This window comes from Triturus cristatus, chromosome 8 (assembly GCF_964204655.1).
Source record: "Triturus cristatus chromosome 8, aTriCri1.1, whole genome shotgun sequence".
Lineage (NCBI taxonomy): Eukaryota > Metazoa > Chordata > Amphibia > Caudata > Salamandridae > Triturus > Triturus cristatus.
In genome coordinates, this window is record NC_140591.1 from 204,795,408 (window position 1) to 204,809,148 (window position 13,741).

The 13,741-nt window shown below is 46.9% G+C and overlaps 1 protein-coding gene across 4 annotated transcripts in view; it reads right to left on the minus strand.

Annotated features, from left to right (window-relative positions):
* Window positions 1-13,741, minus strand: part of SON (SON DNA and RNA binding protein) — a 722,851-nt gene that overhangs the window by 39,399 nt on the left and 669,711 nt on the right. For all 4 annotated transcript variants that reach the window (XR_014967657.1, XM_085621364.1, XM_085621369.1 and 1 more), the window contains one exon: window positions 2,819-2,935. Coding sequence is in view for 3 of the 4 variants with exons in the window: in XM_085621364.1 (XP_085477490.1) it covers window positions 2,819-2,935 (117 nt within the window). In the remaining variant the exon portion in view is untranslated. The remainder of the gene's footprint in view (window positions 1-2,818; window positions 2,936-13,741) is intronic.

Here is a 13,741-nt window from a genome sequence, read left to right on the forward strand (position 1 = left end):
CTTTCGGGCAACCCACAATGGCGTGGCCTTTGAGAGGACGCCTGTCCACCCCAGCCGAGAAGTAACCGTATGCCAAATTTCCAATGTATGTTTGGTAGGGCCAAAAAATTTCCTACCAGTAGTGTACAGGGCCCCCAGATATCCTGAGCGGTCCGTCTGGCACCAATCAAGGGCATATGCTGGATCATCCGGAGGATGATATATCCAATGATTGACCGTCAATAATTGCGCCGCCCAGTAGTAACGTTGTATGTCAGAGAGTGCTATGCCCCCGTCGTACCAGCCTTTCGTCAATTTTCGCAGTGCTATTCTGGGGCCCTGCCATCCCACAGCAGCGTGCGAATCTCCCCCTCAACCGCTTTAAAATACGAATCTGGGACCCTGTAGGGGCAGTTTTGCAGTATATAGAGAAAACGAGGAAGGGCTAACATTTTAAAAAGTGCCGCTCTCCCCACCAACATCAAAGGCAAAGTCTTCCAGTGTTAAACGTCTGCTCGTAACCGAGCCAACGGTGGGGACAGGTTGGAGCTGTAAAAACAGGCCGGATCCGATGTGACAAATATCCCCAAATAGCGAAACCCCTCCGTTGCGACTGCTACAGCGCATTCTGCCGGCAGGCGTGGAGCTTGACCCCTCAACATAAACAAGACAGATTTGCGCCAGTTGATCGCGTATACCGAATATTTACCAAAGTTCGTAAATATGTCTAGCACTACTCTGATCGATTTGTATGGGGATGCTAGGTATAAGAGTATATCATCCGCGTAAAGGGAGATTCGATCTTCCACTCCCTCTGTCCAGTGCAACCTCTGCTGTGACTCTTGATTTCCTTTGTCAAGGAATCTACAATGTTGCTACCTTACTATCTCTATCCTTAGTTCCATAGATATTTTTCACTTTACTCTTATAAGAAGCTATTTAAGCATTAAATGAGAAATCAACAAAGATTGCAGGTAATACTTGTGCTCTATTTCTCTAACCTCATCTCATAAAAGCTAATGCTCAGTCATAATGATTGTGCAGGTATCTGCAGTGTGACAACTGTGTCAACTTCAGAAGTTAAAGGTTGCGTTGATGACACTAATTGAAAATTGAATTGAACATGAGGTCTCCTATTTTTACTATATAATATCCCCACAATTCCAAATTAAAATAAACACCAATTATGCCCCTTGAACATAGTGCGAGTGAATGTCTGTTTGGTGGTTTGTGGCAGGGGATTTAAGGGGGGGCAGGACAAGGGGAGTTCATAGTCAGATGAGGCAGACCAGCGATTGTTTTGGAAAATAATCAAAGTAACAAGCAAATTCAAACTTTTGTAGAGGGCATACTTTCCAACATCCTGGTATCCTAAACAGTGCTTTTGTATGGCTATCACTGGGGACTAAACAAACTCAATCTCTGCCTGTTGATGAGGTTTCTATGACCTGAGTGCTGCATGCTGGTTGAGTGGAGCCATTATTGACCTCTAGCAAAGGAAGAGAGGATAACGCCTACTTGAAGGATTGTTTTACAAAGCCTCAAGTTTCACTTAAGTTTGGAGTAACACCGACCCAGAGTATTGGGTATCTTTGCTTAAGGAAAGCAGGGTTGGTTGACATCACAGTTTCAAGAGTTATGGGAGTGAGTTGAAAACCGTTTCTCCTCTCTTTGAATATCTGGTGGCAGGATGACCAAATAGTACTGTACTGAACCCAAGTAGCACTGAACTGCACCTTTTTATTTACATCACTTACTCTCTGTACCAAAACCTTCAACAAAGTTGTTAAACAAAATGTAATTAAACAGGCTTAGCAAAGATGTCAGATAGGCATGCAGTGTATGCATATCCAAGAAGTTGGGTGGGGCAGTGCCAGAAAGCAACAGTATATGAGACATAAGATTTACAATCTCTTACGATGGCGAGCCAGTGACGGGTTCTCAAGACAAGTTTAAAGGGAACATGTCAACTTAAATTTTTAGCAAAACGGGTATATATGTTTATTTCCAAATTGGTTTAACTTCTGATGCTATCAATAATTATATTATGCCGTGTTACTGACCTACAGAAGATATATTTACATATATGTGTTAGCTAAACTGGCAAACACTACTAGCATGAAATAATCTATAAATAAAAACAAATCAACCCAAATACTCAAAGTGTGTTGTGTGAAGTGCACAAAACCTACTCAATTGTAACATTTGTGAACTGATAACAACACTGAAGATAACATGAAACAGAAACCTGTTTTGACAAAATATATGGATCAAGGTTAAAGTAATAGCACAATATCATGTCTAAGAAAAGTAACTCCATTTGGAGATTTGTTGGTCATCGGTGTAATTATCGATACATCAAATCACAATCAAATTACTAAAACTAAATAAAAGGAAAAGGTTGAATACAATATGTGAAAAAGTCTTTGATATTCCAATCATCGTAATGATGATTTGTTGAATGTGTGTGGACATGGAACCCACATGAACACATTTTGAATCCATACCTATTCTGTGTAACTAAACATAGGCTCTCTATTTAGTCTGTTGTTATCATCAATTAGATGCTATTCTTTCTTCATTAATATACAAATGACCTCACCTCACTTTGTTAGATTAAACCTAGTACTTCAAGGTCAAATGTAATTATTGTACTTTAGTATTAAGTGGGTTTATCTACCTACCAAAATATTAATTACATTTGTTATTCTCGATACACGATACTACTCAATTCTGATTCGAGATGATTTATATTGTTAATTTGCAAACTGTCTAACCTGTCAGCTACTCATCAACAATGTGCCATTCAATAGGGGTTGACTTCTGAATTATCCCATACCTTTTTGAGCCAGGCTTGAGGGCCGCTGTGGGACAATTCTTCAGATGACAACACCTGTGCTCCTGTACTTCCAGTAAATTGACCCGGCAGAGAGTTCATTTGGGCCCATGTGTCAATCTAAGAGGCAAAATAAAAGTCATTCATTAGCAGGACGCGCGTAACATCTGTGGGGCATGTGACTATGTCAGGTAACCCAAACTGTTACGCACTAGATATTCTATTAACCCACATTTTAGAAAAGACAATAAACTAACAAAGGGAAGGGGGCGCAAGCAACGGGGCCTTTTGTGCTTATTTCAGTGTTCTACACTCAATAACATGCTGACAAGGGCTCCCAGGACATCTAAAAAGCAGCCCTCAAGTCACAAGTACTTGCTTTGAATCTCTTCCGTACCCTCCTTAACTTAACCAGGAGATGTTTATTGACCGTGGTACCTAAAGCACCAGAAGGCCCAGACTAAAGGGATGAAAACTGTAAAAGAGAGGGTTGGAGAACGAGGTTAAAGGTGGACAAAAGGGTTAAAATAAAGCAGGCCGGCCATGACAGGGATAGGGGAGAGAAAGAGGGATGACAGGAGGAAGGTGAGGTCATCTGTATAGTGTCCAACATAAATAAGTCCCCTGTGAGATTCATGGAATGGCACAACCAGGGAGTGACCAGGCAACGCAGATCAAAACAGTCAAGTACAGACACTACCAGTCTCAGCAATGCTCAGGCCAGCACTGTGCAAAATATGGCGTATCTCTTTGAAATTCCTCACAATCAAGCAAAGGGATCTGTATTGGACATCAGGTGTGCACCGACCCAGGTAGGTGAGATCTCTAGAGAGCGGGGTGCGGAGACCACCATGCCCCCAGCAGAATTGAACGATGTCTCACGTCTTCTGGATCCCAGAATACACATCGGTTGCTTCTGGCCACCATAGAGAGTTTTGCAGGGAAGAGCAGTTTCGCTGGTTCTTGCAGATTCCCTTATTAGAGGTTGCTGTTTCTTACATCTTTTCTCAGTTCCTCTGGAGGTATCAGGAAAGAAGACTTTGGGAAGCCTTCTCAGTTGCACTCTTTCACCTGGCTGCTTCCACTATTGTGTCCTTAGGGTCCTCTGTTCGCAGGATCAACATGATAGTGGGATTCACTTTAACTTTAGAAGAGGAGAGATACAGCGAATTCAATCTGAAACATCTTTATGTGCAATAGAGATTATGATCTCAGAAATCAAAACGAAAGCCTCAAAGGTCGTGTCCCTCCACTTCTTCAGAAACTTAAGTACCATTATATTTCTACTCCTCACTGTCTTGTGTATCAGTTCTAATCTCCTGTCGAGGCTACCCTTGTATTTCAGGACTGTCACAGCACCCTCAGCACCTGCTTGCAGACATAAAACGTCCACTGAGCTGGCATGGGGTGAAATCTCTTCAACTGCAACTCTCCAGTGCTATGATTATTTCCTCATGCATGTCACAGATGAATTCAACAGCATACTGTTTCTCTTCATTCTAGGCAGCATGTCCTTCGTGTTTATACTCAGTGGCAAATTATCCCTCAGAAATGTAAAGGGAGTGCTGTGTTCCTCTCTCATCGCCACCTAACTGCCCGGGTGCATGTCTCTTTGGGTAAAAACAATCTTGTTTTCCTCTCTCCTTTCACGCTCTTTTGACGGTATGGTGTTATAGTCGTGATGTTTCACGGTCCTGGGATCACACAGCTCTATAATCTTACACTCTTGATATATGGCCCCTGAGTTTGTCACTCCTCAATCCCTACTCTGTGTCATCTTCTCTACAGCAGTCTGGTAAAAACCTCCCTTCATCACCATCTTAAGCCCCCTTTTGTGAGGACCAACGGGGCATCAGACAACCAGGTTTCCAGTGTCACACCACTGTTTTTGCCTCCCGGTCCCAGGTTCTCCTCTGCCAACCTCTTCATGTGTCGCTCTGGATGATGGCGGCAAGGAACATCACCTCCCGCCATACACTGCTTTTCCCTTCAGTTCTTAATCAATCACAGGATGCACCTTCCCCAGTGATGAATGCTGGGGTCCTTGAGTGCAGGCCGCTTTCAGCGCCGCCTCTCACTGCCTGTCCTGGTATCATGTTTGGCGGTCCTTCGCAGCAGGAGCACTGTAGGTTTGCTGCTATCTGGTCACCATTATCACATTTGTTGTTTATTACCCTTGTGCAGCATAACTATTGTGATAAACAATGGTAGTGGTAAGTTCATCTGTACCTTTTATTCCGCTGGTAAATTAGCCACTGACACTGCATCAGCGACACATCTGCCATCTCAACCTCATCTTTAAATTAAAAAAAAATAAGAAATAACAGCCAAAGAGCAATGAGCAACAGGCTCTAGTTGTAGACGAGGAAGATGGCACTAAGATATGCTGAAGAGCTATTATGCCAATCCATTGACACCATTTAGGGGGCGCCAAAAGTAGCTTCTGCCACTGGTTTGTCTGGCCTCAGAAGTTGCAAAGGAAAAGAAAGTAAACAGTCTCCTGAAGAGCATTGTTTACTTTCTGCAACTTCCACTACAGTGGGGCCCAGGGCATTAGTTAGGTTTTCAGGTATGGGGGGGGCGGGTTAGATGGATTCAGATGGGTGAACACAGGCTCACAACTCAAAGTATGTTCAATTACAGCATGGGGCTTCCACCCCCTTCATCTGCGGACCCCATTTTCTGGAATTCAAGAAAGGACTCAAGACATGGCTGTTTGACCGAAACCTGAGGCAGCTACGCTCTCAGTGCCTGAATACCCTCGCGGGTGATTAGCCACACTCTATAAATCCAGTTTCAATTGAATTATTCGGTCAAATACTTTCAGTTAAGATAAAATTAGTATTTCTATACAAAAACAAAGTGAAATACAGCATACAGAAACAACCATACAACCTATTGTGGTCAGACCTCTAGTGTTCTGAGTCCCACTTCACTTTCACTAGCGGTAGTGGATATTCCCCATTCACTATAGGTGATATTAAGGTTAGGTCCCACAAGTAGTACGAGTCTCAGAGTCCCACCCTGATAAAAGTTCACCTAGGGCCTTTCGGCTCTGCGATCATTCTTACCTGCACCTGCAAGGATGGTGCAACCAGAGACTTGGCGGGGAGCAGCAGCAGATGCTGTTGGTGAGTAGCACTTGAGGGTCGGCCGGGACAGTGCTCGAACATCCAGGGTGCTCCCTAGGGTCAGACAATAAGTTCCTATGAGCCTTCCCACAGGTGGGAGGAGAGGGTGGGTTTGCTTCAGTTACGATCAACAGTTGGGGCTCGGGGCACCATGGCAGCCTCTACTCATGGTGACTGTTGGACTTGGTCATTCCTGAACTTTTTGCCTTCCTCCTAGTATTTTTTCTGACCTGGTGTTGGTAGTTTATGGGGTCTGGGCACTTTATCACTGCTGTCTAGTGTAAAGTGCATGTGCTCTCTATGATAAAACATGGTAAGATTGGTCTACACCTATTTGGCATATTTAATTTACCTATCAATCCCTGGTAAAGTGGTATCTCAGATACCCAGGGCCAGTAAATTAAATGCTACTAGTGGGCTTGCAGCGCTGCTTGTACCCATCAAAGTAGCCTTTCAAACCTGTCTCAGGTCTCTGCCATTGCAAGGCCTGCGGGCGCAGTTTACTGCCGCTGTGACGTGGCACATAAAGTGGTTGCCACTTCTGAGACTCCCCTTTTACTACATGTCAGTCACCCCTAAGGTAGGCCCTAGCTAGCCATATGGGCAGGGTGCATTGTAGGTAAAAGGTAGGACATGTACCTTAACTGTGTGGAATGTCCTGGTAGTGACAAACGGCCATTTTGGTTTCTCACTACTGTGAGGCTGCCCTCTCATAGGAATGCATTGGGGATTCCCTGATATGTGCTTTGCTGGTAATTACTGACCTGAGAGGAGTAGAGTGGTCAAGTTAGGTATGTGTGTAATAGTGGTAAAAAATGCTGCGTAATGGTGTTCGCAGATTTATTATCACTATTTTAGAAATTACACTTTTAGAAGTGGGCATTTCTGTGTGCTATGTGTCTTTGTGCCTGCCTGTTGTGTATTGCATGTCTGGCTCTGGAGTGACAGGGGCTGGGGAGGTGCAGTGGCTCCAGAGGGGCTGCGTGAGTCAGCACTAGGCTGAATGGGCTTGCTCTGCATTTGGAGTAGTGGGAGGAGTAACCCTGAATAGGTCTGTGCCTGTCTAGTACAATGCTGGCTCCGCCCCCTGTGGTGTGTCTGGGGCCAGAGCCTACACTAACAAAGGAGGTTGTTGTGCACTTGTTAAGTGCCCCCCAGAACTAGTTTGGACTGGCCTTAGGCCTGTGCCAGGTGGGTAGAACAAAGACATTTGCACTATAAGTATTAGGGCTGTGACCCCATGGGTTGTGCTGTTGGTGCTAACTTGGATCTGGGCGAAGAGAACTGCTGGGTGCCAGAAGGAAATGCCACGAAGGACTTCCCCTCTGCTGGAGGGCCCAGTGAGCTGGCCTGCCTGGGCCCAGCGCTGCCCTGTGTGACCTCAGACTGGGGAGAGAACTGCTCCTGGGATTCTGCCTCCCCCCCACTTTGTGATGGCCTGCCTGTATCTGGTGGTGGGTAGCCTCAGGAGTCCCCCGGGGCTGAGCAGTTAGACCTGGGGGAGTGAGGAGAAGCACGGGGGGAGTGAGGAGAAGCACGGAGAGAGCTCCGAGATTCATGTGCCCTGTGAGTCTGGGCCCCTCACAAGGGCTCCTGTGTGAGTACTGCCGGTACAGAGGCGGAGAGAGCACTTGCGCTCTGGCAAGAGCACCGGGTCACCTCCCACTGTGGCTTTGGAGAGGAGTGGGCCCCTGCTGCAGTAGGGCACATGGAGCGCCTCATGTTAACTACTACTTCTTGATGCTCAAGATATTTTTGCCAGCTTTGGAAGCCAGGCGGCTGTTGCCTGGTTGTGGGCAGGGCCCGGCAGCAGGAGGGAGCCGCAACACAGAAGGCAGAAAGCCAGGCGAAGGACGCCTGGTTGTGGGCGGGGCTCCAGTGTTATCGAAGAGAGCCCCGCATGTCTTCTCTGCCTGACTGTGGGAAAGGCGGCTGCCGGAGGCGAGAAGAGAGCCTCATGGGGCCAAATTACCCCACAGCAAGCTCTTCATCAATCAGAGGAGGAACGGCCAGGTATTTCTTTAGACCCGGGCCGCAGTGGTGAAAGGCTCCACATTTTTTATCTTTACGAAATAACGTGGACATTACCTGGTGCCGGTTGCATGTCCCTGCCCCGGTTTCGGTGCGCTGGGCACCGGGGACATTCTTTGTGGAATTAGGCCGGGGCGCGACCTCGATGGAGATGCCCGCCAACCCCCTGAGTTTATCTCTGGGGTACTCGGGGCTTACGGAGCCTGGGAACAGTGTTTGCAGTTGCACTGCCGGATCACGGGCAGCTGCGCGTAGGATCCAAGTATTGGCCTAAGCCCTGACGTTAAGATGGGGCATTGCGGATGAGGGGTGTGGATAAGGTGCTCTGCTAGGCACCCTTATTTTGTTTATGCCCAAGAAGGGCCTGATGTACAGAATGTGCTATACTCGTGAACATGATGTTATGCCTATGGACCTGTAGCATGTGCGCAGCTGTAGGTGGTTCAGATGATGCATTACTAATGATGTTTTATGCCCTAATGTAATTTCCATAGGGGTAATATGCGCTTCCATGAAAGTTGATGATTAGGATGTATGCCTAAGGTGTTTTGCTAGGTGCAAGGTTACCAGTAGTTAACTGGTTGCTTAACTACTTGGGTGTTCTAATGTTGTTTATGACAGGGGCCCGTTTGGCCCTGTAATGTATATAATCCCCTGTAAAGTCATACCGGGTGCCAGGTGGCACAGTGTATATATATGATTGAATACAAATGTGTTTTATCCATAATACAAAAGCTATTTTTATATAACCTTGTGTGGAGTTTCTTTTGTGGTGTCTAGTGTGTCACTGCTGTGAGTGTGTGTTGTGCAAACGCCTTACACTTTGCCACTGGGATAAGCTTGACTGCTCTGCCAAGCTATCAAGGGGGTGAGCAGGGGTTATCTTCGGTGTGTAACTCCCTTGCCCTGCCTAGAGTGATGGTTTCTGCCTGGCTTAGACGCTCGCTCTGACGATTTAAACTAGGCAACGGTCCTGTTCGTTTCCAGTGTTCCCACCTGGCATATGGAATCACTGACCTTTTTCTGCACATGGTCTGAGGCCTGATCAACACAGCAGTAAACATCACGAATGCCTCACCTTTCATATGAGGTCACTAACCTTCCTCTACATGAGAGCTACGATCCGATTGGCACGGCAATCTTTTTCACAGCAGCCCCCTTAGAATACTGGTCACAGACTTTCCTTCACATATGAGCTCTGGCCCAATTGGCATGGCAGTAATCTTCACAGTGGCCCCCCCCATCATACAGGTTCACACACTTCACTCAACACATGAGCTATGGCTAACATCACGGCAGCCCTCTGGCAAACAGTGTCACCAACTTGAACTTGCACATGGGCAACGACCTGATCATGCAGCAGCCGTCTCCTCACTCCTCACACCTCACTACAGGCATCTACTAGCCAGGATACCTGAATGCACCTTGTGCCCTCCATCACTTTCCTCTTCCTCACAGAGCACACTTGTCTTGGCAAACAGGCAGGCAGGCACTGGTGCTCCAGGGACAGGTGGCATTTGAGGTCACTGGGGCATGTTCCCTTACCCAACAAGGAGACTTGCCGGCCTTAGCCTCCAATCATTGTCTTGCAGAGCTTTTCTTCTTCATAAAGATCAAGTGGCTGCTTGACAGCTGACAATTTTGAGGGCCTCGAGTTCCCCTTCTTACAGTCCATTTGCTGACATCGAATATGATTTAGGACCCGAGTCTCTAATGGTTCTGTTAGGGGTCTGCTTACTTTGGAAGTGCCCATTCCTTTGTCCCACCCTTCCTCCAAAAAGCAGTCTGCCACAGCAGGAGGGGCTCCAAATCTGAAAGCCCCACAACACAGGCCATGGGAGAGACTAGTGTTATTTGCACGTGCTAAACACAAGATTAAACAAACCTTGATCGCCAGAGTACTAGGTTCATGTCTATGTTGGTACCATAATCTGTATGGGGTCCAGAGAGCATTACATAACTTGCTTAGATGAGTGCTGGAGGGGAGACACAACATAAGAGGTTCTCATTGGAGTTCCTTTGTATGTGCCTGGCTTGGATAATCTTGGGAAGGTGGCAGATGAAGAAAAGTTTGACCTAGAAAAACGTTTGACTGTCTGTTGGAAATACTCCACTCCCACACCGGAAAGGGTGGTGGTAACGGGGTCTCTCCAGACATACACAGTGGTAGCTTGGCTCGAGTGGTCAGGAATCAGGCACCGTGCTAAGCATACGTCATACCCATACAATAACCATGCGTGCATCCGTTCCAAAAACGACTCTACACCGTAAAAATTATGAAAATATCTCTGTTTATCTTCTTTTTCTCTTAGTTGCTGATTAAATAAATAATAACACAATCACCATATACAAGGCTTTTTCTGTGGAAGGGTACGTCAAATAAATACTGTCTTAATGATTCAATAAATAGGGGAGATCATAAATAATTAAGGCATAAATATAAGTGCATTACATACAGGCAATTAAATATTATGAGGCGATAAATACTGCAAGCCAATAAATATTGTGCGACAATAAATACTGTGGAACAATAAATACAGTGAAGCAATAAATAGGTTAAATACAATAAATACAGTGCTCTCAATAAATAATTAAAAGCTGACAGTGACACTCATAGAATCAGATCACATTTAGATTTCTATGGGCTGATTTGGCCCAGTCACAGCTTGTGGTTAGATGGATGGCTTGAGGGTGTCTACTCCCTGGCTTGGACAAGGCTGAGGCCTAAACTGAGGTAGATCAAGGGGGGGAATTCTAGAGACCTGGCTCCCTCACTCTACACAACCCCTCTGAATTAGTCTCAGCTCACCCCTGGCACAATCAAGCTGGTTCCAGCACCTCTCTAGCCCCTAGGGTAGTCTCTCAGGATTCCACAGGGCCTTAGGCGCCCTCTATTCCACTTACTGCCCATTTTCTGAAGCTCCGACGCTGCTGGAGTCGTGTCGACGCCGTGAGGCGGTTCCGGTTCGATGTCGGCGGCCTCGGCGCAATGTCAGTTCTTGACGACGCCGGTAGGCGGTTCCGGTTCGATGTCGGCGGCCTCGGCTCGATCTCGTCCTCCGGTTCGATGACGTCGGGCAGTCTTGGCTCGATGTCGACTTCAGGCGGCTCCGGTCCGATGGCGACCTCAGGTTCGATGACGTCGGCCGGCCTTGACTCGATGTCGACTTCCGGCGGCTCCGGAGTGCGATCCCCACTCCCGACCTCCGGTGCTCCTCTCCTCAGGTTCCGGCGACTCCGGAGTGCGACCTCCACTCCCGACCTCCGGTGCTCCTCTCCTCAGGTTCCGGCGACTCCGGAGTGCGATCTCCACTCCCGACCTCCGGTGCCCCTCTCCTCAGGTTCCGGCGACTCCGGAGTGCGATCTCCACTCCCGACCTCCGGCACGCTTCACCTCGGTCTCCGGCGACTCCGGAGGGCAGACTTCACTCCCCCGTCGACGCCGCTCACTCGACCTCGGGTGACTTCCTCCTCGACCTCTGGTACTCTCTACGACCTCCGTCGGCGCCCTCTCTCGACCTCTGGCGGCTCCGGGTACGACGTCTGCTTTTCCAGTCAGCGCCGCTTCTCCACCTCGGGCTCCGGGTCTCTAGGCTTCTCGACGTCGGACTCCAGGAAAACCAATAATCAGGTCAGGACTTTGCTGTTCTTTGCTTCTAAGGCCTGTTCCTGCTGTCCAGGTCCTTAAGATGGTTTTTCTTGCTTCTTCCCACACAGGGCTCCAGGCTGGGCTCAGTCAGTAGGGACTAGTATCAAGGGTGGGTTTATGGACCCCACTCCAGGCACAAGTTTCCACCCCTGCTGCCTCACTCCTTCCTCCTTCAGGTTTCTGCTGCTCTCTCTTCACCAGTCAGGTGCCAACTGCCAGCTCCAACTGCCAACTCTCTGTCTTAGCTTCCCAACATTCTAAACCGCCTCCAACTGTCACAGGGCTCCAGAATGTTGCAGAAGGTTCTAGTAGGTTCCAGTGGGTTCTGATGATGTCACAGGTGGCCACCATTTTGTGCTCCAGGCCCTCAGACAGAAGTTCCAGGGGTAGATAAAATGGCTCCCTGAATCTGCATCAATACTAAAAAGTCTGGTGGTTCCCAAAAAGGAAAAATACTAACAGGGCTTGAGGCAAAAGTGGGACAAAATAAAGAATGGAGAGGAGGGACCACCCACAGGGCTGACAGGTCTAACACTGTCTTACAGAGTATCCAAGATGTCAGAGAAATGCAGCTGTTATAGTTAGCAGAGCTAATTATAACTCACGCCCCCGCCATGCACTGCTGATGACCTCACATATTACATCACTCATAACATGGTCAGTGACATCACTGATGACATCATCCAGTGACTGTAAGTGTTCCTAAAATGTTTAGAAGTTTTAAATATATATACCAAGGTGTTTTTATGAATCAGTGGGTGTATGAGTGCCTGTATCGATGCTTCAGTTGGTGTGTGACTGACTGCATAAGTGCGTGATTAGGCGTTTCAGTGAATGTATGGGTCACTGACTAGGTTGTCTGAATGTCTATCAGTCTGTCAGTTGGTGTCGAAGGGACTGTATGGGTTGGTGAGTGGGTATGTGAGGTGCTGTATGGGTGATTGGTTTGTTGTGTGAGCAGCTGTCTGTGTGGTTGGGTGAGAGAGTGTATGTCTGCCTGCATGGATGAGTGAGTGCGTGAGTCAGTTGGTATATGGGTCAGTGACTGTCAAAGAAGGGTTCCATAAGTGACTGAGTGTGTCTATGGCTGTGTCAGTGAACGAATGGCTGTGTCAGTGAGCGAATGGTTGTGTCAGTGGTATATCGGTGAGTGAATGGATATGTGAAAGGCAGTATAGGTAAGTGTTGGAACATATCTATTACTGTATGTGTGAGTGATGGATTGTGATAGTGGCTGTATGGGTTAGTGAGTGCGTGTATGAGGGTATGTATTGGTCACTGATTATATGTTAGCATCTGTATAAGTGAGTGGGTGTGTGTATAACTTTGTAGGTAAGTAAATGGCTGTCTGATTGACTCTATAGGTGAGTGAGAAGGTGTGTGAGTAGCTCTATGTGTGATTGACAGTATGTGAGAGGCTGTATGAGAAGATATATCAGTGGCTGTATTAGTGAGTGAGTTGGTGTACGAGTGGCTGTATTGGTGACTGAGTGGGTGTGTGTGTAGACCTAATAATCAGTGAGTAGACATGCAAGTACTGGTATGGGCGTGTCAATGATTTAAAGAATGGTAGTGTGGAAGTTGCAATGGGTGTATGAAAGGTTACTTTGGGTTGAGTGGGTGCGTCAGAGATTCTGTGGATGATGTCTTCAGTGATGTCATTTGAGATGTCATGAGTGATTTCACTGACCATGGTATGAGTATAGTAAAATGTGACGTCATCAGCAGTGCATTAGCTCAACTAACTATGACGGCTGAATTTCTCAGGTTATGTACGACAGATATGTCAGCCTAACTATAACGTCCCTGAAACCTGTGGTTTTTTCAGTGAATTTCTAAGTTTTTTTTAAATAATAGTTTTTACCTAGAACGCCCCTAAAACCTGTGTTTTTTTCAGTGAATTTCTAAGGTTTTTTAAATGCTAAATTCTAACCATAATGTCCCTGAAACCTGTGGTTTTTTTCTGTGACTTTCTAAGGTTTTTTTAACTAGCAGTCGCGTTTGCAAAAGTGGTGCAGAAAGGAAGCTGGGCCTCCAACCGCCGCACAGGAGTTTTCACTGGGTAGGACTTACATGAGCTACCAGGAGGTCTTCTTGGCCCCCAAGGCCCCTCAG